We start from the raw sequence: 21,665 nt of genomic DNA on the forward strand, positions 1-21,665 counted from the left end.
GCAGATATCCTTTGTTTGAAGCTAAAATATTTATAGGGATATGGTTCCATATAACTAAATATCAAAAAAATATTTCTGCAGATACTTTTACCAAAGATATATGAGCTATTGCTTTTTGGCTCTCTGATTTGGCAAATTTAAATTTTTTAAATCTTCAATAAATTATTTTTAATAAACATTAACAAAACTTAGACTCCCTCACCAGCATTAATACATATTAATATGTACATATTAACATATACTGTGTACATATTAATATGTACACAGTAAAACTGAATTACCTTTAAAACACTTTTAAAAGATTGCATTATTTTGGTTTTATTATTTGATTTTTAATTTGAATTATCACCTTCATCACAGATTGCTCCATGTCCTGGGGAACATTCACAAATGTTAGGCTTAATACATTTTCCATGGTTTTTGCAGTCAGGATGACATACAGCTGTAAAAAATAAAGCTCATGGCTTAGAAATATTAATTATCAATTAAATTCATTATGCAAACAAATAAAAGCTATACTTAATCAGTTTGGCAGTCAGAACCGGTGTAACCAGGTTTGCATTTGCATATGTTTGTGGCAACACACTCTCTGTTTCTTCCCCAAGGATGTTTACAAATGGCTGGAAAAATCAAGGCAAAAAGGCTGAATTGTAGATACAGTGTATACACATTGCCTGTAGACTTAATTCTGTAATAAAAGTAAAATTCTCTGAAATTGGAAAATTTGAAATTGCTATTAAACAATAATGACTGCAAACATTCACAAAATTATTTTTCCCCTTATATTTGTTTTACTACCAGGATGACTGAGGTAAATGATTAATAGGGTAAGAAAAACATACCATATGAGGAAATTAGTCCCATAGAAAATCTGCTGTTGGACATGGTGGCTGCTAACCATAAAAGGGATTTCAGTCTTTCAGAGAGCAGTTTAGTGTCAGATACTAATTAGCTAAATGCTGGTGAATGGCAGGGATAATCAGAATGTCAAAGAGCAAAATGCCAGCAACACATCGTAAGCTTATATGTTCTTATTTCTTAAGCTTCTCTGACAACCCAATGTACTCTATTAGGCATTTAACACTTTTTGAAGTAACTGAAATGATTGAGGTTGTTTTACTTGCTAATAAAAAGGAGTTTTATGTTATAAACATGTAAGAATTAAAGGTTATTATCATTATTCCTACAGAAAAAAAAAAAAAAAACAATGAAGTTCCTCAAGGTAACTCAGAACAAAGGAACACCCTAACAGCTCTGTTTCTTAAGCTGGTCTCAAACAAATCAAAACACACACACACACACAAGAAAATAATATGAACATTAAAATGTAACTTCTAAGCCAGAAGTTTTATTTGTATCAAAGAAAACTATGCTGATGATTGTGAAAAGAAGTAAACAATCCTTTCAAAATTAAAGTGATGCCTAACTTGTTTTATTGTTAAGAGCTGGAGGAATTACAGAGAAACTTAATTTATACAAATAATGCAGGATTAGTCATTTAAAGGCTAAATACCCTCTGTGAGCTGAAAAGAACCCAGACCACAGTGTTATTCATACTGTTATTTTATACCTAGCTGCTTGCTACCAGGAGTGTCGGTTGGCCCTGTACGGTTGTGCTTTCTTTTCTGTATAACGGGAAAAATAATACCTAGTACATGGAGTCCTTGTGGATTATATGACATAATAGAAACAAAATATTTCCAAAGGCCCTAGAACAAGTAGGTAATTAATTCATATATTTGTAGTGTGTTATATAATGTTTTTTAGTATCAACATTATTAAAAATTTGAGCAACACTTGTGTTAATTTTTTTGAAATGTGAAGAGAATATACCCAAATAATAAATAAAATGAGTAGAAGTTAGTGAACTAAATGGAGTAAACAAAATGTAATATATAGAAAGGTGTATCTTCTTAAGCACTTAACAGTGAGCTAGATAGTTTTCTTTGTGACATTTGAAGAGTTGTCACACTACCTCTGCAATTGCTACCATCTCCGTAATATCCAAAGGGGCAGCGTCCACGCTGGAAGTGACCATCTGTGGTTGGCACACAGGAAACACCAAGAAAGCAAGGGGATTCAGCACAACTTGATCTTTTGGTCAATCCAGGCTTTTCTGGCAAAACAGTGATGGCTGTAATAAGTGATGATGTAAACCCATCCTTTTATACTGTGTATAACCTTGGGCAGACCTGTTAGTTTGAGAATTATACTCTCCTGCCTCTGTTTGGATGAGACTCTGGGTAATACTTCACCATGAGAACTGTTCAGGTGAATGCTTAAAGAACTATGGTTGTTTGTAGGAACTGCCAACTCCTCCAGGAAGAGGTTTGCACTAGGGGTATGAGCCACATATTCAAATCTGATATCTGATGGGAAATAGCCTTCTTTGAATGATTAATTTGAGTTGTAATTGATTTTAACGAGAAGTGTGAGAGGTAGTTGGTTGCAGCCAAGAACATTTTCGTAGTTGCAGGACTGTGGACTGAGCTCGCACCAAGTAGTGAATGTTCTGTTGACAGTTGATGCAAATTTAACAACCAAAAAAGAAAAAGATGTTAGTCACAGTTAGCATAATATTTATTAATGTTCTGCTCTACCTACAGAGGGCTTCTCTGGTGGCTCAGACGGTAAGGAATCTGCCTGCACTGCAGGAGACCTGGGTTTGATCCCTGGGTGGGGAAGATCCCCTGGAGAACAGAATGGCTACCCACACCAGTATTTTTGCCTGGAGAATTCCACGGACAGAGAAGCCTGGCCTGGTACAGTCCATGGAGGTGCAACGGGTTGGACACGACTGAGTGACTAACACTTTCTGTAGTATTTAACATTAGGTATTTCATTCCTTCATTTGAAGTCTATTACATGTACATCACTCATTATTAGAGAAATGCAAGTCAAAATTACAATGAGATAGCACCTCAGTTCAGTTCAGTCGCTCAGTCGTGACTGACTCTTTGTGACCCCATGAATTGCAGCACGCCAGGCCTCCCTGTCCATCACCAACTCCCGGAGTTCACTCAGACTCACGTCCATCGAGTCAGTGATGCCATCCAGCCATCTCATCCTCTGTCTTCCCCTTCTCCTCCTGCCCCCAATCCCTCCCAGCATCAGAGTCGTTTCTAATGAGTCACCCCTTCTCATGAGGTGGCCAAAGTACTGGAGTTTCAGCTTTAGCATCATTCCTTCCAAAGAAATCCCAGGGCTGATCTCCTTCAGAATGGACTGGTTGGATCTCCTTGCAGTCCAAGGGACTCTCAAGAGTCTTCTCCAACACCACAATTCAAAAGCATCAATTCTTCAGTGCTCAGCCTTCTTCACAGTCCAACTCTCACATCCATACATGACCACTGGAAAAACCATAGCCTTGACTAGACGAACCTTTGTTGGCAAAGTAATGTCTCTGCTTTTGAATATGCTATCTAGGTTGGTCATAACTTTCCTTCCAAGGAGTAAGCGTCTTTTAATTTCATGGCTGCAGTCACCATCTGCAGTGATTTTGGAGCCCAAAAAGTCTGACACTGTTTCCACTGTTTCCCCGTCTATTTCCCGTGAAGTGATAGGACTGGATGCCATGATCTTCGTTTTCTGAATGTTGAGCTTTGAGCCAACTTTTTCACTCTCCACTTTCACTTTCATCAAGAGGCTTTTGAGTTCCTCTCTACTTTTGCCATAAGGGTGGTGTCGTCTGCATATCTGAGGTTATTGATATTTCTCCCGGCAATCTTGATTCCAGCTTGTGCTTCTTCCAGTCCAGCGTTTCTCATGATGTACTCTGCATATAAGTTAAATAAGCAGGGTGGCAATATACAGCCTGGATGTACTCCTTTTCCATTTGGAACCGGTCCGTTGTTCCATGTCCAGTTCTAACTGTTGCTTCCTGACTTGCGTACAGATTTCTCAAGAGGCAGGTCCGATGGTCTGGTATTCCCATCTCTTTCAGAATTTTCCACAGTTTATTAAAAAGGAATGCATTTGAATCTGTTCTAATGAGGTGGACAAAACTAGTGCCTATTATGCAGAGTGAAGTAAGTCAGAAAAAGAAATATAAATATCTTATACTGACACATTTATATGGAATCTGAAGAAATGGCACTGATAAATTTATTTTCAGGGAAGCAATGGATAAACAGACATAGAGAACAGATCTATGGACATGGTGGGAGGAGAGGAGGGAGAAGGGGAGATGTATGCAGAGAGTAACATAGAAATTTACAATACCATATGTAAAATAGATAGCCAATGGGAATTTGCTGTATGACTCAGAGAACTCAAACAGCGGCTCTGTGACAGGCTGAAGGGTGGGCATGGGGTGGGGAGGTGGGGGGAGATGGGAGGGAGGTCTTGGAGGGAGGGGACATGGGTGTACCTGTGGCTGATTCTTGTTGATACATGACAGAAAACCACAAAATTCTGTAAAGCAATTATACTTCAATATCTAATCCCAAATTAAGCAACCTTCTCATTCAAGGCATTCATCCTCATATATAACCTAAATTCAGGATTCTTTGCAATGTTAGCATATTTTCTCTGCCTTTGGTTCTCTTGTTAGAGAATCATTCTAATGAGGTAACTAGTTTCTGTTTGGTAACATATTAGCAACCAATTCCAGATCATTTGTTTTCATCTAGATGTGAGGTCTTTCTTTTATTCCCCGAATATTCAGGACACTGGTGTGAAACACATTTGGGAACTTGATTTGTATAAGAATACCATCTTTAATAAGATACTGCTCATCCTTTTATTTTGGAGAAGGAAATGGCAACCTACTCCAGTATTCTTGCCTAGAGAATCCTGTGGACAGAGGAGCCTGGGGGCTGCTGTCCATAGGGTCGCACAGAGTCTGACACGACTGAAGTGACTTCGCATGCATGCATATTTCAATTAAAAATTTTTTGTTTAAATCTATTGCATGTATAAATGCTATTCTAGGAGTCTTACAGCATTAAAAAGTCAACACATGATTCTTGCCCTCTGAGAACTTGTAATATATTTAGATACACAAGATAACACAGAATATAAAACAGTATAGAAGTATTTGTTTAAAGTTTTAATATTTCTGCATAAAAAGACAATATAGATAAGGTAGGCCATAGAGATAGAAAAGACACTTTCAAGTACACATTATGTAAAGGATCAGTGGCCAGAATAAACTCTTACAAAACAATAAAAAGTCAAAGAAAAGTTATAAACAGATAAACAACAGAAAAGCAAATTTCAATGATTATTTGAAAAAAAATGATTTTGGCAAGTTTTATCCAAAAACAAACAATGGAAAGATAAAACTAAACAACTCTGTAGATAAGAAAACAGAAAAGATACATACATGAAAATAATTTTAAAGTATATAATAATACATATAATTTTAAACTAAGAATTTGAAATCTCGATGAGTTTTTGCAAAATATAAATGAACTGAAGAAGATAGAGTAGATGACAGAAAAACTACATTGAAAGAAATAGAAAAACAATATAAAATAACCCTAAAATGATGTCAGGACAGCTGATCTAATGGAAAAAAAATTTTACCAAATTTCAAGGAAAGACTATTTTGCAAAACTGTTGGAACATGCACAAAGAGATGAAACATCAACATTTTATCAGAGTGGCATAATCTTATAGTCAGCATTATTTTTGAAAATACACAAATTTAAAATGAAATACTATTTTATTTAAGATAAATCAAGTGCAGCTGTGTAGTTATATATTATCACATCAGGATGAAATAGACTTGTATCTCAACTAACATAATTTATTAAGATATAAGTGAAAAAATTAACATGTTAAAAAGTAATTTGATACATCCATTTTTGTTAAAAGAAAAAAAACGTCTGAAAGGGCTTCCCTGGTGGCTCAGTGATAAAGAATCAGCCTGCCAATGCAGGAAACATGGGTTCAATCCCTGTTCCTGGAAGATCCCACATGCCATGGAGCAGCTAAGCCTGTACACCACAAATATTGAGCCTATGCTCTAAACCCACAAACCACAACTACTGAGTCCACACACCACAACTACTGAAACCTGATTGCCCTGGAGACTGTGCTCTGAATCAAGAGAAGACATTGCAATCAAGAGAAGCCTGGGCACCGTAACTAGAGAGGAGCCTCTACTCTCTACAACTAGAGAAAAGCCCTCACAGCAACAAAGACCCAGCACAGTCAAAACTAAATAAATAAAAAAGAAAATTATGAAAACATTCTGAAAAAGTTAATCCAGGGGACAGAAGTTATAGCACATAGTTAGTGATGATAAAAAGCATTTGATAAAATGTAAAACCCACTCCTGACTTAAAACCAGAGAATTCTGAGAAAGCAACCAATAAAAGGAAAATTCCAGCAGAAACCTGTAGTGATATCATACTTAGGGGCAAAACATGGAAGAATTCCCACTAAAACCATTAAGAAACAAAACTATTAAGAAACATTCCTACACACTTTGCACCGGAGGTCCCAGCCACTACAATCAGAACATAAATTTGAGAGCTGGAAGAGGGCTGTTAGATTGCTCAAGTTCAAGTTTTGCCTTTGTAATTTAAGAACTCTGTAAACGTATTGCTTAACCCATCAGTGCCTCTGTTTGCTGCTGCTGCTGCTAAGTCACTTCAGTCGTGTCCGACTCTGTGTGACCCCAGAGATGGCAGCCCACCAAGCTCCCTCGTCCTTGGGAATCTCCAGGCAAGAACACTGGAGTGGGTTGCCATTTCCTTCTTCAGTGCATGAAAGTGAAAAGTGAAAGTGAAGTCCCTCAGTTGTGTCAGACTCTTAGCGACCCCATGGACTGCAGCCTACCAGGCTCCTCCATCCATGGGGTTTTCCAGGCAAGAGTACTGGAGTGGGGTGCCATTGCCTTCTCCTGCCTCTGTTTACTCATTTGTAAAATGGAAATGAGTTACTATATATAGCTATTATGAGGATCAGATGAAATAATGTATTAAAAATATTTGCTTAGTGTCGGTACATCAAAGTTAGACTAAATCTTAGTTACTATAAAAATAAATAGAGACAAACTCACCATTTGCAAAAATATGTTTTACCGACAAAATCAAGACAAGAATAAACCATAGAAGAGTGTAAATAGCGTTAAATAAGGTAACTGGGTGCATGAATAACTTTAAAATTAGGATACATTTCCTATATTGCAATAATCAACAATACCTTGCAAAATGAACAAATGCAATATCTTGGAAGATAAACAGCTGACATCACAGTATGCAAAGGCATAAAGAAAAGTAATTAGAAACATGCAAGAATAATAGAGTGTTACTGAATAAAACAAGAGTTATAAAGAAAGCATTGTGAAGAAGAAAAGGTCTTATGAAACAGTGAGTTTCACATTTGAGTAGGGTTTGAGTAGTTGATGAATGACCAGGAATTTATAGAATATAAGTTTGGAATGATCACTTCCAACCCTAAGTTTCTCTAAAATCACCTTAAATAATTATGCAATTTGTTCCTAACACAACATGACTCATTTATCTAGAATATAAACCAGAAAATTCAAAAGATTAGCAAGAAAAAGGATAATCTGTAAAATGCATTATATAATCTTCGAACTTTTTGAAAATAAAAATTCCTGAGGGGTAAATATGGGAATCTTCTGAAAAACAAATGAGAGATAATACTTGTCATTAGAGTTTAACTAAAATAATTACCTAATAAAGGCATTTCCATTCGTTGGCTTAACATTCCTCCGTCTCTGGCATATATACCATCCTTTTCCTTAGTTACACTGTTGTCAGACCTTGTGAGAACCACAGTATGTGCAATAAATTCATTTAAAAAGCGTGTTTCAACTATAAATGTATACACGAAAAACAGATCAGAGTTAAACTTATGAAACCAAAGCACTGTGAATAAGAACATATAAAAATGTCATGTGCATTGAACTCCTTGCAAATTAGATCAGAGAACTAGCTTACACATCACCTCTTCAGCAGATGCTTCTCTAAGGGACTGAATTGTGTTCCCCAGAATTCATTAGTGGAAGCCCTAAACCTGAATGTGGCTGTATTTGGAGATACTTTTAAGGAGGTGAATAAAGTTGAATGAGGTCATAAGGCATGAATCCTATAGGACTTAGAGAGAAGCCAGAAACCAACCCTGCTGGCAACTTCATCTCAAGCTTCCAGTTTCCAGAATTGTAAGAAAACAAATTTCTGCTGTTTAAGTCACCCAGTCTGTGGTATTCTGTTATGGCAGCAGAGCTAACAGATGTTCCTATGGTTACACTCACCCAATCAATGTCAACCACCTGTATTCTTTCCATGAACTTTGTTCTTCACACGTATGTGTCTCTTTCCTACACTACTTAGGAACTTCAAGAATAAGAACTGCAATTTATTTACTTTTATAGTTATTGATTTTCGTGTCTACCACAAACTAAGTAAACAACAACCAACAATAAAAGATCAAGTTTGTGTTAACAAGCAGCTTGGAGTACAGAATGAAGCAGGGCAAAGGCTAACAGAGTTATGCCAAGAGAACGCACTGGTCATAGCAAACACCCTTTTCCAACAACACAAGAGAAGACTCTACACATGGACATCACCAGATGGTCAACACCAAAATCACATTGATTATATTCTTTGCAGCCAAAGTGGAGAAGCTCTGTACAGTCAGCAAAAACAAGGCTGGGAGCTGACTGTGGCTCAGATCATCAACTCCTTATTGCCAAATTCAAACTGAAGTTAAAGAAAGTGGAGAAAACCACTAGAACATTCAAGTATGACCTAAATCAAATCCCTTATGATTATACACTGATCTCAGTAGCATATTAGGCACCTACCAACCTAGAGAGTTCCTCTTTCAGTATCCTATCATTTTGCCTTTTCATATTGTTTCATACTGTTCATGGGGTTCTCAAGGCAAGAATACTGAAGTGGTTTGCCATTCCCTTCTCCAGTGGACCACATTCTGTCAGACCTCTCCACCATGACCTGCCCGTCTTCGGTGGCCCCACGGGCACGGCTTAGTTTCACTGAGTTAGACAAGGCTGTGGTCTGTGTGATTAGATTGACTAGTTTTCTGTGATTATGGTTTCAGTGTGTCTGTCCTCTGATGCCCTCTTGCAATACCTACCATCTTACTTGGGTTTCTCTTACCTTGGACATGGGGTATCTCTTCACGGGTGCTCCAGCAAAGCGCAGCGCTGCTCCTTACCTTGGATGAGGGGTATCTCCTCACCGCCGCCCCTCCTGACCTTGAACGTGGAGTAGTTCCTCTCTGCCCTCCTATGACCGCGCAGCCACCGCTCCTTGGATGTGGGGTTGCTCCTTTCGGCCGCCGCCCCTGGCCTCGGGTTGGGGGTAGCTCCTCTTGGCCACTCCTGTGCCGTTGCAGCCTGGCACTCTCGGCTGTCGCCCCTGACCTCGGACTTGGGATAGGTCCTCTCGGCCGCCACCCCTGACCTCAGATTTGGTGTAGCTCCTCTCAGCCACGCTTCTGCCGGATCCATCACAGCCGGCGCGCTTCTCCAATATGTTACTGGAGATCAGTGGAGAAATAACTCCATAAAGAATGAAGGGATGGAGCCAAAGCAAAAACGCCACCAGGTGGTGGATGTGACTGGTGATAGAAGCAAGGTCTGATGTTGTAAAGAGCAATATTGCATAGAAACCTGGAATGTTAGGTCCATGAATCAAGGCAAACTGGAAGTGGACAAATAGAAGATAGCAAGAGTGAACGTCGACATTCTAGGAATCAGCAAACTAAGATGGACTGGAATGGGTGAATTTAACTCAGATGACCATTATATCTACTACTGCAGGCAGGAATCCCTTAGAAGAAATGGAGTAGCCATCATAGTCCACAAAAGAGTCTGGAATGCAATATTAGGATGCAATCTCAAAAATGACAGATTGATCTCTGTTCAGTATCACAGTAATCCAAGTCTATGCCCCAACCAGTAATGCTAAAGAAGCTGAAGTTGAACGGTTCTATGAAGACCTACAAGACCTTTTAGAACTAACACCCCAAAAAAGATGTCCTTTTCATTATAGGGGACTGGAATGCAAAAGTAGGAAGTCAAGAAACCTGGAGTAACAGGCAAATTTGGCCTTGGAATACTGAATGAAGCAGGGCAAAGACTAATAGAGTTTTGCCAAGGAAATGCACTGGTCATAGCAAACACCCTCTTCCAACAACACAAGAGAAGACTCTACACATGGACATCACCAGATTGTCAACACCAAAATCAGATCAATTCTATTCTTTGCAGCCAAAAATGGAGAAGCTTTATAGAGTTAGCAAAAACAAGACTATTTAAGGGCCTAGATCTGATAGATACAGTGCCTGATGAACTATGGAATGAGGTTCATGACATTATACAGGAGACAGGGATCAAGAACATCCCCATGGAAAAGAAATGCAAAAAAGCAAAATGGCTGTCTGAGGAGGCCTTACAAATAGCTGTGAAAAGAAGAGAAGCGAAAAGCAAAGGAGAAAAGGAAAGATATAAGCATCTGAATGGAGAGTTTCAAAGAATAGCAAAGAGAGATAAGAAAGCCTTCCTCAGCGATCAATGCAAAGAAATAGAGGAAAACAACAGAATGGGAAAGACTAGAGATCTCTTAAAGAAAATTAGGGATACCAGGGGAACATTTCATGCAAAGATGGGCTCAATAAAGGACAGAAATGGCATGGGCCAAACAGAAGCAGAAGATATTAAGAAGAGGTGAGGAAGCAACAGTTAGAACTGGACATGGAACAACATACTGTTTCCAAATAGGTAAAGGAGTACGTCAAGGCTGTATATTGTCACCCTGCTTATTTGAATTATATGCAGGGTACATCATAAGAAACACTGGGCTGGATGAGGCACAAGCTGGAATCAAGATTGCCAGGAGAAATATCAATAACCTTAGATAGGAAGATGACAGCACTCTTATGCAGAAAGGGAAGAAGAACTAAAGAGCCTCTTGATGGAAGTGAAAGAGGAGAGTGAAAAAGTTGGCTTAAAGCACAACATTCAGAAAACTAAGATCGTGGCATCTGGTCCCATCACTTCATGGCAAATAGATGGGGAAACAGTGGCTGACTTTATTTTGGGGGGCTCCAAAATCAGTGCAGATGGTGACTGCAGCCATGAAATGAAAAGACACTTACTCCTTGGAAGGAAAGTTATGACCAACCTAGATAGCATATTCAAAAGCAGAGACATTACTTTGCCAACAAAGGTCCGTCTAGTCAAGGCTATGGTTTTTCCAGTGGTCATGTATGGATGTGAGTTGGACTGTGAAGAAGGCTGAGCGCCGAAGAATTGATGCTTTTGAACTGTGGTGTTGGAGAAGACTCTTGAGAGTCCCTTGGACTGCAAGGAGATCCAACCAGTCCATTCTGAAGATCAGCCTTGGGATTTCTTTGAAAGGAATGTTGCTGAAGCTGAAACTCCAGTACTTTGGCCACCTCATGTGAAGAGTTGACTCATTGGAAAAGACTCTGATGCTGGGAGGGATTGGGGGCAGGAGGAGAAGGGGAAGACAGAGGATGAGATGGCTGGATGGCATCACTGACTAGATGGACGTGAGTCTGAGTGTGAACTCCGGCAGTTGGTGATGGACAGGGAGGCCTGGTGTGCTGCTATTCATGGGTCGCAAAGAGTCAGACATGACTGAGCGACTGAACTGAACTGAACTTGCCCCTGTATGTCCTTATAATACTGACTGATTTTAATTTCCCCACCTTTCAATATGGGGGTCTTGGAACAGATAATTCAATGCCCCTTATATCTTTGAACACTGTGAATTTATGATGAATCAGTCATAACAAAGCCATTAAAAAAAGACACCAATTCAGAAGTTACATTGTGTTTCTCTTATTTCTTGCACTAAATTCTTCCCCACATTTCTACTCTTCCCATAATATCCCAAGTCTTGCACCTGAGCAATGACTCATATGGTCTAACACAATAATGAAAATTGCACTTTCAATAACGTACATGGTGACATTACAAAGCACTATGTAAATATAAGGCTTTATGACTCCTTAGATAAAATTACATGGGACCAGGGAGTAATTATATCTTGTTGTATTTTGTGATGCCTGGCCTTATTAAAAAAGAGAATGTGAGAAACACCTATATCGAATCATACATGGCTATATTTAAAGAAGTAAATAAATTATATGGTACATGACTATAATTTGGGTAGTTTTTTTAGGTGGAACAAAGCATCCAGAAATCATCCATACCCAATATTATGCTCAGAATGTCACAGAATAATAGCGCTGGGTTTGTGTTCTTTATTACATATTAAAATAAAAATCCCATATCTATTGTACTGCAATCATAGAGATTATATATAATGAAAACATTTCATCTTATATTTCCTTGCAGCAAAATAAATTATGCAATTAAGAAAAATCCTAAATTTCACAGTATTCATCTTAAAAAAACATTTATGTAACCCATGATTTTAAATTGTTTTTAAATATTTGGATTAAAAAGAATAACTTACTTTCTAAAAATGACCATGTAAATTTTGAAATTTTAGGTCTACAAATTGAACAAGGGCTGGTAGGATTGTTATCCCCTTCAATGTAGCAGAGTCCATTGGTAATGCAAACATTTTCCTAATGGAGATTTTTTTAAAAGGAAAACACCAATCAAGATACAACTAGTTAGTGTTTAGGAAAAAAAATACACAATACATAAAAGACAGCAACATATATGTTGATGATTCCAACAAATGCAATTTATAAGTCTGTATTGATTAGCAAACATTTTTTTCACTTTAGAAAACATTTTTTTGTATATTCTGATCATAAATGCATCTTAGAAAACAAATAATTTCCTCTATGTGTTAATGGAACTGATCAATATGAAAGGAATAAGAAAATGCATATAATTGTACCTCTGTACAATTATAACAATTTATAAATAACATGGGAATAAAGCATCACTTTTCTTTCTTTTTACTGCTAAACTCACACAGGAAGTGTTTTATTTACAAATAAAAACAGACTCTTTTCCCCTGCATATCTAGGAATCAGATTGGTTTATAGTTATTCTCCCTTCCTCCAGGAGCCCACTAGTCCTTTGAACATGGCAAGACTAAACTAGATCCCTGGCATAGTCATCCATACTTGATAATGGATGCTATTACACAAATAGTGGAGAGAAATGCTGACATACAAAGAAATAATCATAAATGTAGAAATCATTTTTAACTTGGGAAGAAGATCAAATTTTGTCCAGGATATATAAACTTGCTCATTCTACCAAATCTCCTTGACATTACTTGGAACACTGCACAAAAATGAGAACAAAATAGCCCCAAGAGGTTAAAACAACTGTGAATAACAACATTTGAAGAGTAATTATTTCAGGACATATGGAAATGTAATATTTGGAGGGAAAGAAAATCAAACAACTTCTCAAAAACAGAAATTTCTTATTGATGTGATCTGATTGTTAATCTCAAGAAGAAAATTTTAAAAATCTGAGGAAAGGGAGGCAGAGGATGAGATGGTTATAGTATTACCAACTCAATGGACATGAATTTGAGCAAACTCTGGGAGATAGTGAAGGACAGGAAAGCCTGGCGTGCTGCAGTCTATGGGGGCACAAAGAGTCAGACATGACTTAGTGACCGAACAACAGATACATGAAAACTATTTTATATGCTTCTTAGTTCTGAAGAGCCAGGTGATATTACACACATGGTATCACTTAAATCAGCAACTGACATAGAAAATAAACCTGTTGATAAGCCTAGTGGACTGGATATAGATTAAAAAGGATATGGGTGAGAAGTTTCAGCCCAGGCTGTGCTGTTCTGTTATCCCTTAAATGGTAGATATTTGCATGGTTCAATGAGCTTAGCGGCCACAGGAAACTCCCTTTGAATGTGTTACCTTCACATTTTACAAATTCTGTCTAAATGCATGTCATTTGCCACAAAGAAGATAAAGTAACCATAAGGCAGCATTTTATTGGAAAATCACTATTACTACTTTTAAAATGTGTGTAGGAAAGAAAATTCAACCTGAACCTCTTGTTTTGACGTTTCAGGAGTAAACCTGTCACTTCAAAATTTTTAAGGCAGAAACTCAGCCATTTTAACAGGAGTTATAGGCAGAAGAACAATTTTGATTTAATCTTGAATAACCTTGAAGAAGGCTTTTCTCTATTAGTATTTGTGATATGAAAGTGAAAACTTACATTAATATTCCAGCAGCACAGGAAATGAAAAAGCTATGATGCAAATGTGAAAATAATGGAAAAGTTACATACCTGGCGGCTGCAACGGGCGCGGCATAGCGCAGGCGGCTGCGACGGGCACGCCACGTCCGAGGTCAGGGGCAGAAGCCGGGAGGACCCCATGCCCAAAGGGCGGCGGCCAAGAGGAGTTACCCCACGCCCGAGGTCAGGGGAGGCGACCGAGAGTACCAGACTGCGATGGCACGGGAACAGCCGAGAGGAGCTACTGCACGTCCGAGGTCAGGGGTGGCGGCCGGGAGGAGCTACCCCTCGCCCCTAAGCCTGAGGCCAGGGGCAGCAGACGGGAGGAGCTACCCCACGCCCCCACGCCCAAGACCAGGGGCAGCAACGAGAGGAGTGACCTGGAGCCATGGCTGCGCGGGCGCAGGAGGGCCTAGAGGAGCTATACCACATTGAAGGTCAGGAAGGGCAGCGGTGAGGAGATACCCCTCATCCAAGATAAGGAGCAATGGCTGCACTTTGCCGGAGCAGCCGTGAAGAGATACCACACGCCCAAGATAAGAGAAACCCAAATAAGACAGTAGGTGTTGCAAGAGGGCATCAGAGGTCAAACACACTGAAACCATACTCACAGAAAACTAGTCAATCTAATCACACTAGGACCACAGCCTTGTCTAACTCAATGAAACTAAACCATGCCCGTGGGGCAATCCAAGACGGGCGGGTCATGGTGAAGAGATTTGACAGAATGTGGTCCACTGGAGAAGGGAATGGCAAACCACTTGAGTATTCTTGCCTTGAGAACCCCATGAACAGTATGAAAAGGCAAAATCATAGGATACTGAAAGAGAAACTCCCCAGGTCAGTAGGTGCCCAATATGCTACTGGAGATCAGTGGAGAAATAACTCCAGAAAGAATGAAGGGATGGAGCCAAAGCAAAAACAATACCCAACTGTGGATGTGACTGGTGATAGAAGCAAGGTCTGATGCTGTAAAGAGCAATATTTCATAGGAACCTGGAATGTTAGGTCCATGAATCAAGGCAAATTGGAAGTGGTCAAACAAGAGATGGCAAGAGTGAACGTCGACATTCTAGGAATCAGCGAACTGAAATGGACTGGAACGGGTGAATTTAACTCATATGACCATTATATCTACCACTGCGGGCAGGAATCCCTCAGAAGAAATGGAGTGGCCATCATGGTCAACAAAAGAGTCCAAAATGCAGTACTTGGATGCAATCTCAAAAACGACAGTATGATCTCTGTTCGTTTCCAAGGCAAACCATTCAATATCACAGGAATCCAAGTCTATGCCCCAACCAGTAATGCTGAAGAAGCTGAAGTTGAATGGTTCTATGAAGACCTACAAGACCTTTTAGAACTAACACCCCAAAAAGATGTCCTTTTCATTATAGGGGACTGGAATGAAAAAGTAGGAAGTCAAGAAACACCTGGAGTAACAGGCAAATTTGGCCTTGGAATACAGAATGAAGCAGGGCAAAGACTAATAGAGTTTTGCCAAGAAAATACACTGGTCATAACAAACACCCTCTTCCAAAACACAAGAGAAGACTCTATACATGGACATCACCAGATGGTCAACACCGAAATCAGATTGATTATATTCTTTGCAGCCAAAGATGGAGAAGCTCTATACAGTCAGCAAAAACAAGACCAGGAGCTGACTGTGGCTCAGACCATGAACTCCTTATTGCCAAATTCAGACTGAAATTGAAGAAAGTAGGGGAAAACCACTAGACCATTCAGGTATGACCTAAATCAAATCCCTTATGATTATACAGTGGAAGTGAGAAATAGATTTAAGGGCCTAGGTCTGATACATAGAGTGCCTGATGAACTATGGACTGAGGTTCGTGACATTGTACAAGAGACAGGGATCAAGACCATTCCTATAGAAAAGAAATGCAACAAAGCAAAATGGCTGTCTGGGGAGGCCTTACAAATAGCTGTGAACAGAAGAGTAGCAAAAAGCAAAGGAGAAAAGGAAAGATATAAACATCTCAATGCAGAGTTCCAAAGAATAGCAAGAAAGCCTTTGTCAGCGATCAATGCAAAGAAATAGAAGAAAACAACAGACTGGGAAAGACTAGGGATCTCTTCAACAAAATCAGAGATACCAAAGGAACATTTCATGAAAAGATGAGCTCGTTAAAGGACAAAAATGGTATGGACCTAACAGAAGCAGAAGATATTAAGAAGAGATGGCAAGAATACACAGAAGAACTGTACAAAAAAGATCTTAACAACCCAGATAATCACGATGGTGTGATTACTGACCTAGAGCCAGACATCCTTGAATGTGAAGTCAACTGGGCCTTAGAAAGCATCACTACGAACAAAGCTAGTGGAGGTGATGGAATTCCAGTTGAGCTATTCCAAATCCTGAAAGATGATGCTGTGAAAGTGCTGCATTCAATATGCCAGCAAATTTGGAAAACTCAGCAGTGGCCACAGGACTGGAAAAGGTCAGTTTTCATTCCAATCCCAAAGAAAGGCAATGCCAAAGAATACTCAAACTACCGCACAATTGCACTCATCTCACACGCTAGTAAAGTAACGCTCAAAATTCTCCAAGCCAGGCTTCAGGAATATGTGAACCGTGAACTTCCTGATGTTCAAGCTGGTTTTAGAAATGGCAGAGGAACCAGAGATCAAATTGCCAACATCCGCTGGATCATAGAAAAAGCAAGAGAGTTCCAGAAAAACATCTATTTCTGCTTTATTGACTATGCCAAAGCCTTTGACTGTGTAGGTCACAATAAACTGGAAAATTCTGAAAGAGATGGGAATACCAGACCACCTGACCTGCCTCTTGAGAAATCTGTATGCAGGTCAGGAAGCAACAGTTAGAACTGGACATGGAACAACAGACAGATTCCAAATAGGAAAAGGATTTCATCAAGGCTGTATATTGTCACCCTGTTTATTTAACTTATATGCAGAGTACATCATGAGAAACACTGAGCTGGAAGAAACACAAACTGGAATCAAGATTGCCGGGAGAAATATCAATAACCTCAGATATGCAGATGACACCACCCTTATGGCAGAAAGTGAAGAGGAACTAAAAAGCCTCTTGATGAAAGTGAAAGAGGAGAGTGAAAAAATTGCCTTAAATCTCAACATGCAGAAAACGAAGATCATGGCATCCGGTCCCACCGCTTCATGGGAAATAGATGGGGAAACAGTGGAAACAGTGTCAGACTTTATTTTTCTGGGCTCCAAAATGGCTCCAGATGGTGACTGCAGCCATGAAATGAAAAGACGCTTACTCTTTGGAAGGAAAGTTATGACCAACCTAGATAGCATATTCAAAAGCAGAGCCATTACTTTGCCAACAAAGGTTCGTCTAGTCAAGGCTATGGTTTTTCCTGTGGTCATGTATGGATGTGAGAGTTGGACTGTGAAGAAGGCTGAGCGCCAAAGAATTGATGCTTTTGAACTGTGGTGTTGGAGAAGACTCTTGAGAGTCCCTTGGACTGCAAGGAGATCCAACCAGTCCATTCTGAAGGAGATCAGCCCTGGGATTTCTTTGGAAGGAATGATGTTCAAGCTGAAACTCCAGTACTTTGGCCACCTCATGCGAAGAGTTGACTCTTTGGAAAAGACTCTGATGCTGGGAGGGATTGGGGGCAAGAGGAGAAGGGGACGACAGAGGATGAGATGGCTGGATGGCATCACTGACTCGATGGACGTGAGTCTGAGTGAACTCTGGGAGTTGGTGATGGACAGGAAGGCCTGGCGTGCTGCGATTCATGGGGTCGCAAAGAGTCAGACATGACTGAGCGACTGATCTGATCTGATCTAGTACACAAGTCCTTTTCATAGAGACCACTAACTTGACAAGCTCAATCATATATGATCATTATTTTGGGATTACTGAACCTATAACTATTGTTAGATACCTGCAAGATATATGTAGTTCTATAATCAGATAATTTGTTCTAAGTATAATATTATAAATTCATTATGAAATTTTAATACATAAATATTTTATTTATAAATATGAGGATATCTTTTCTTTTTTACCTTTATTTGCCACTTCATGATTGGTTTATCACTCATTATATCTATGGTACTAGACTGCTGAACATCAGCGGGCAACTGACAATCAACAGTCCTGCTGTTTTGAAAAACAGTGTATGTGTAGAGGGCCTCTTCAAGGACCCATTTACTGCTATTAAACTGAAAGCGTAATGAAAAATCAATTAACCTCTGTTAGATCATGGAAATGCTTTGCCAGTGAGTCGCATATAACCAAAATATTAATTTTAAAATATGTGCCTGGTATAATGGAATGCATAATAAAGAAAGAAAACTGACATTGACAGTTTTATTCAGAATACATATGCATCCTAATTTGATATAAATTGCTTTTAATGACTCACACACTTCTTGTGGGTTCAAATCAAATAACTTACCAATATTAGCCATAAATAATGGATCCCAAGTAATGACTTTTGTAGCAAGAAGAAACATTTTTGACTATGTAGTTGATACATAGCAGACTGGTTTTCTACCCAGAAAATCCTTCACTTCTCTTGACCCCATCTTCTACTTGAAACCGCCCTTTCTGCCTCCATATACATGGTTTTCAAAGGGCTTCTCATTTTCTTACATGACCCACCTCCCTTGACTACATCTGACTGGTCCGTAGGTAGACCAAAGCTATGCCAATGCTTATTTCAGATGTTTTAACTTCGTACCATAGAGGATGTTAAGCCAGCCTGGAGGCTTGAGTTACAAGATAAAAAGCTATGGAGCTGTTGATGGCCATGTTTATCACTCTTGGAGAAAGGTAATACCTAGTGAAAGGGAAAAATGAAGCTCACAAACAGAGACAAGCAGGACCATGACAGATACACACACACATACAAATGCAGACAAACTGAGTCTTCATGGTGTTTAAGTCCCAAGTTTAATTCTTTTTTTCCTGAGAATTCAGCAGTCAGGTTCCTATTGGGGTTTTGTGAAAAATGCATTTTCCTCATAATATCATTTTGCTCAAGCTAGTTCAATTTATGTAACTTAAAACTAAATATATTCTAACCAATTCACCACATTTAATAACTCAACGTCATATCATACTTAAACTTTAAATACTATTTTTCAGTATTGAATTGCATTGGTATCTAAAGAAGTAAAGCAAGAATAACGTTCTGGCTACATAACAACACAGAAAAAGGATATATTTTATTACTAAAATTTAGGTTCAGATATTTAAAAAGTTTATGCCTTGGAATGTTTTTAAGGGCTCAGAAATAGGAGTATACTGATGTTTCAATATTACAGGTCAGCAGGAAAAAAAAAGCAAGAACATACTAGTCTATGGCTAGCAGAAGCTATCTTGCTGAAAGAGTGAGCCCCATAACACATCTCCATGTTTAAGGGACTGTGTACAGTCTGGCCTAGCAGATAAATCAGTGATTCCCTTCCAGCAGAGGGGGATGACAACAATCATCAGACGGTAGTCATGATATTGACACTTAGATGGATGTATGGACTCTTGTTTTGGTTTTGGGTGTTGAAACAAGACTCCAGGCAATGACCAGGAATACAGGGGTTATTTCCACTCTTCTGTTTAGAAAGCCTACTCCAAATGAAGAATAAACAGGGTTCTCTTTCTTTTCCATTCAACAATATTTTGTGAGTATCTGTATGGAATCCCTAGTGGCTCAGACGGTAAAGAGTCTGCCTGAATGCAGGAGACCTGGGTTGGATCCCTGGGGAAGGGAATGGCAACCCACTCCAGTATTCTTGCCTGGAAAATTCCATGGACCTGGTGGGCTACAGTCCATAGAGTCACAAAGAGTCAGACACAACTAAGTGACTAACACTCACTTTCTTTCATATGGAATGAGAATATTCTAAAAGAAAGAGATCACAGAGGAAAGAAAAACAAAATACTTTCTTATTGTTATAACCAAGATTCAAATAAGGTGTAATGAGAGAAAGAAGCCGCTAAGTCTAACTAGCGTGGTCAAGGAAGGCTTCAAAAAAGGAACAGCACTTCTCTTGAAAGTGAAAAAGGAGACTGCCTTTTGGATACTGGGAGCAGAAATAGATGAGTGCAATTTAGGAAGCCTGGAGGGGGATACCATGTGAAAAAACAGTAATGCAGGAAAAAGCATGGGATTTTCCTAGAGTACAGGAGTTCACACCTGGAAAAACAGACAATAGCTGGATCATGAAGGGTCATTGTTTCTAGGATAGCAACTTAAGTTTAATCCTATCAGTAAGTGACGGGATTCTTAATTCTGGATCACTTAAGTGATCCAGTTCTTAAAAATTGGATTCTGTAAAGTCCTAGATGCTTTTAGGGTGAATGAAGAAAATGACTGGGTGGATGGAGCTCTAGACAAAAACTTGTTAAAAATGACTACTGCAAAAGTAAAAAAGAACATCTGTATTATGCTACCATTCATAGGAAAAAAGAAATTCACATTCTCCTCTGTGCAAAAGAAATACAATAAGAATAAAAAAAAACAATGGATACATTTGGAAAATGGATGGGAACAGGATGGAAAGAAGGAGCAATGGGGAGAGGAACACAAGGATGAGAAGAAAGTGACACTTCTCTGCAGTGTATACCTTTTGTATGGCATCAACTATTAGAACCACGATAATATATCACATACCTTCCAAATAAGTATATAACTAAAATCAACCAGAGTGTGAAGGAAATTCAAAGTGGAATACAAATACTATAAAAAGAAATCCAACAGTATTACAAATAAAATACATAAACATTCTAAACAGTGTGAGAAAGAAAATAGTTAATGTATGTAATTTTGATTCTTGTTAATATATATATATATTATATATATATTTTCCTATAGTTCTGTATAGAGTTAGAGAATTCCAGAGTATACTCTTTATCAGATATTTGAAGGAGGGAAGTAGTATGAGAAGAAGTAGCACAGTAAAAAGTATATCTGAAAGAACAAAATGTACTTTCCAAGAGAATATAAACCTATAAAATTCTCTCATCAGATCACTTAATTGGACTGTGATGATCACATTTGATGTGATGTGGTATGATGTGGTGATAACATGTGGTTTATTCTGCCAAGAACAATATAATGACAACTTTCATGAGCAACACTAAAGTGAATGAAATAATATATATTACATTTTCTATTACATGTCTTATTATTTCACTGAGGTTAAAATATTTCATGGCTCATTTGGAAAGGCTCTACTCAAAATCTTGCAATAAGCATAACTCTTACGTATAACTATTTGACAAAGACACATACAAAAGTTATTTCCTCCTTAAATTCTCAATCTCAGAATGAATTGAGAGAAAAGTAAAAAAAAATGCTAAATTATGTTTTACTATTGTAAGCTTCTAGCTTACCCAACGTAATAAGTACTTTCTAAATTTAAAATGCTCCTTAAAATTCCACAAATAAAAGGAAGATCATATAAATATCATCAAAAATAAAGTATAATTTGATGCACTAATATTAAAACTGAGTGA

At 38.6% G+C, this 21,665-nt stretch overlaps 1 protein-coding gene and 1 long non-coding RNA gene across 2 annotated transcripts in view; one reads left to right on the forward strand and one right to left on the reverse strand.

Annotated features, from left to right (window-relative positions):
* The window catches only part of LOC112446322 (uncharacterized), a 128,985-nt gene that overhangs the window by 50,056 nt on the left and 57,264 nt on the right, over positions 1-21,665 (forward strand). The gene's annotated exons all lie outside the window — the stretch shown is intronic.
* VWDE (von Willebrand factor D and EGF domains) overlaps positions 1-21,665 on the reverse strand; it is a 47,747-nt gene that overhangs the window by 14,419 nt on the left and 11,663 nt on the right. Inside the window, 7 exon segments of the mRNA XM_059886025.1 lie at positions 350-464; positions 520-620; positions 7,657-7,698; positions 7,701-7,830; positions 12,403-12,567; positions 17,965-18,087; positions 18,212-18,367. Of these exon segments, the coding sequence (XP_059742008.1) occupies positions 350-464; positions 520-620; positions 7,657-7,698; positions 7,701-7,830; positions 12,403-12,567; positions 17,965-18,087; positions 18,212-18,367 (832 nt within the window).

The sequence above is a fragment of the Bos taurus genome, chromosome 4 (assembly GCF_002263795.3).
Source record: "Bos taurus isolate L1 Dominette 01449 registration number 42190680 breed Hereford chromosome 4, ARS-UCD2.0, whole genome shotgun sequence".
Taxonomy (NCBI): domain Eukaryota; kingdom Metazoa; phylum Chordata; class Mammalia; order Artiodactyla; family Bovidae; genus Bos; species Bos taurus.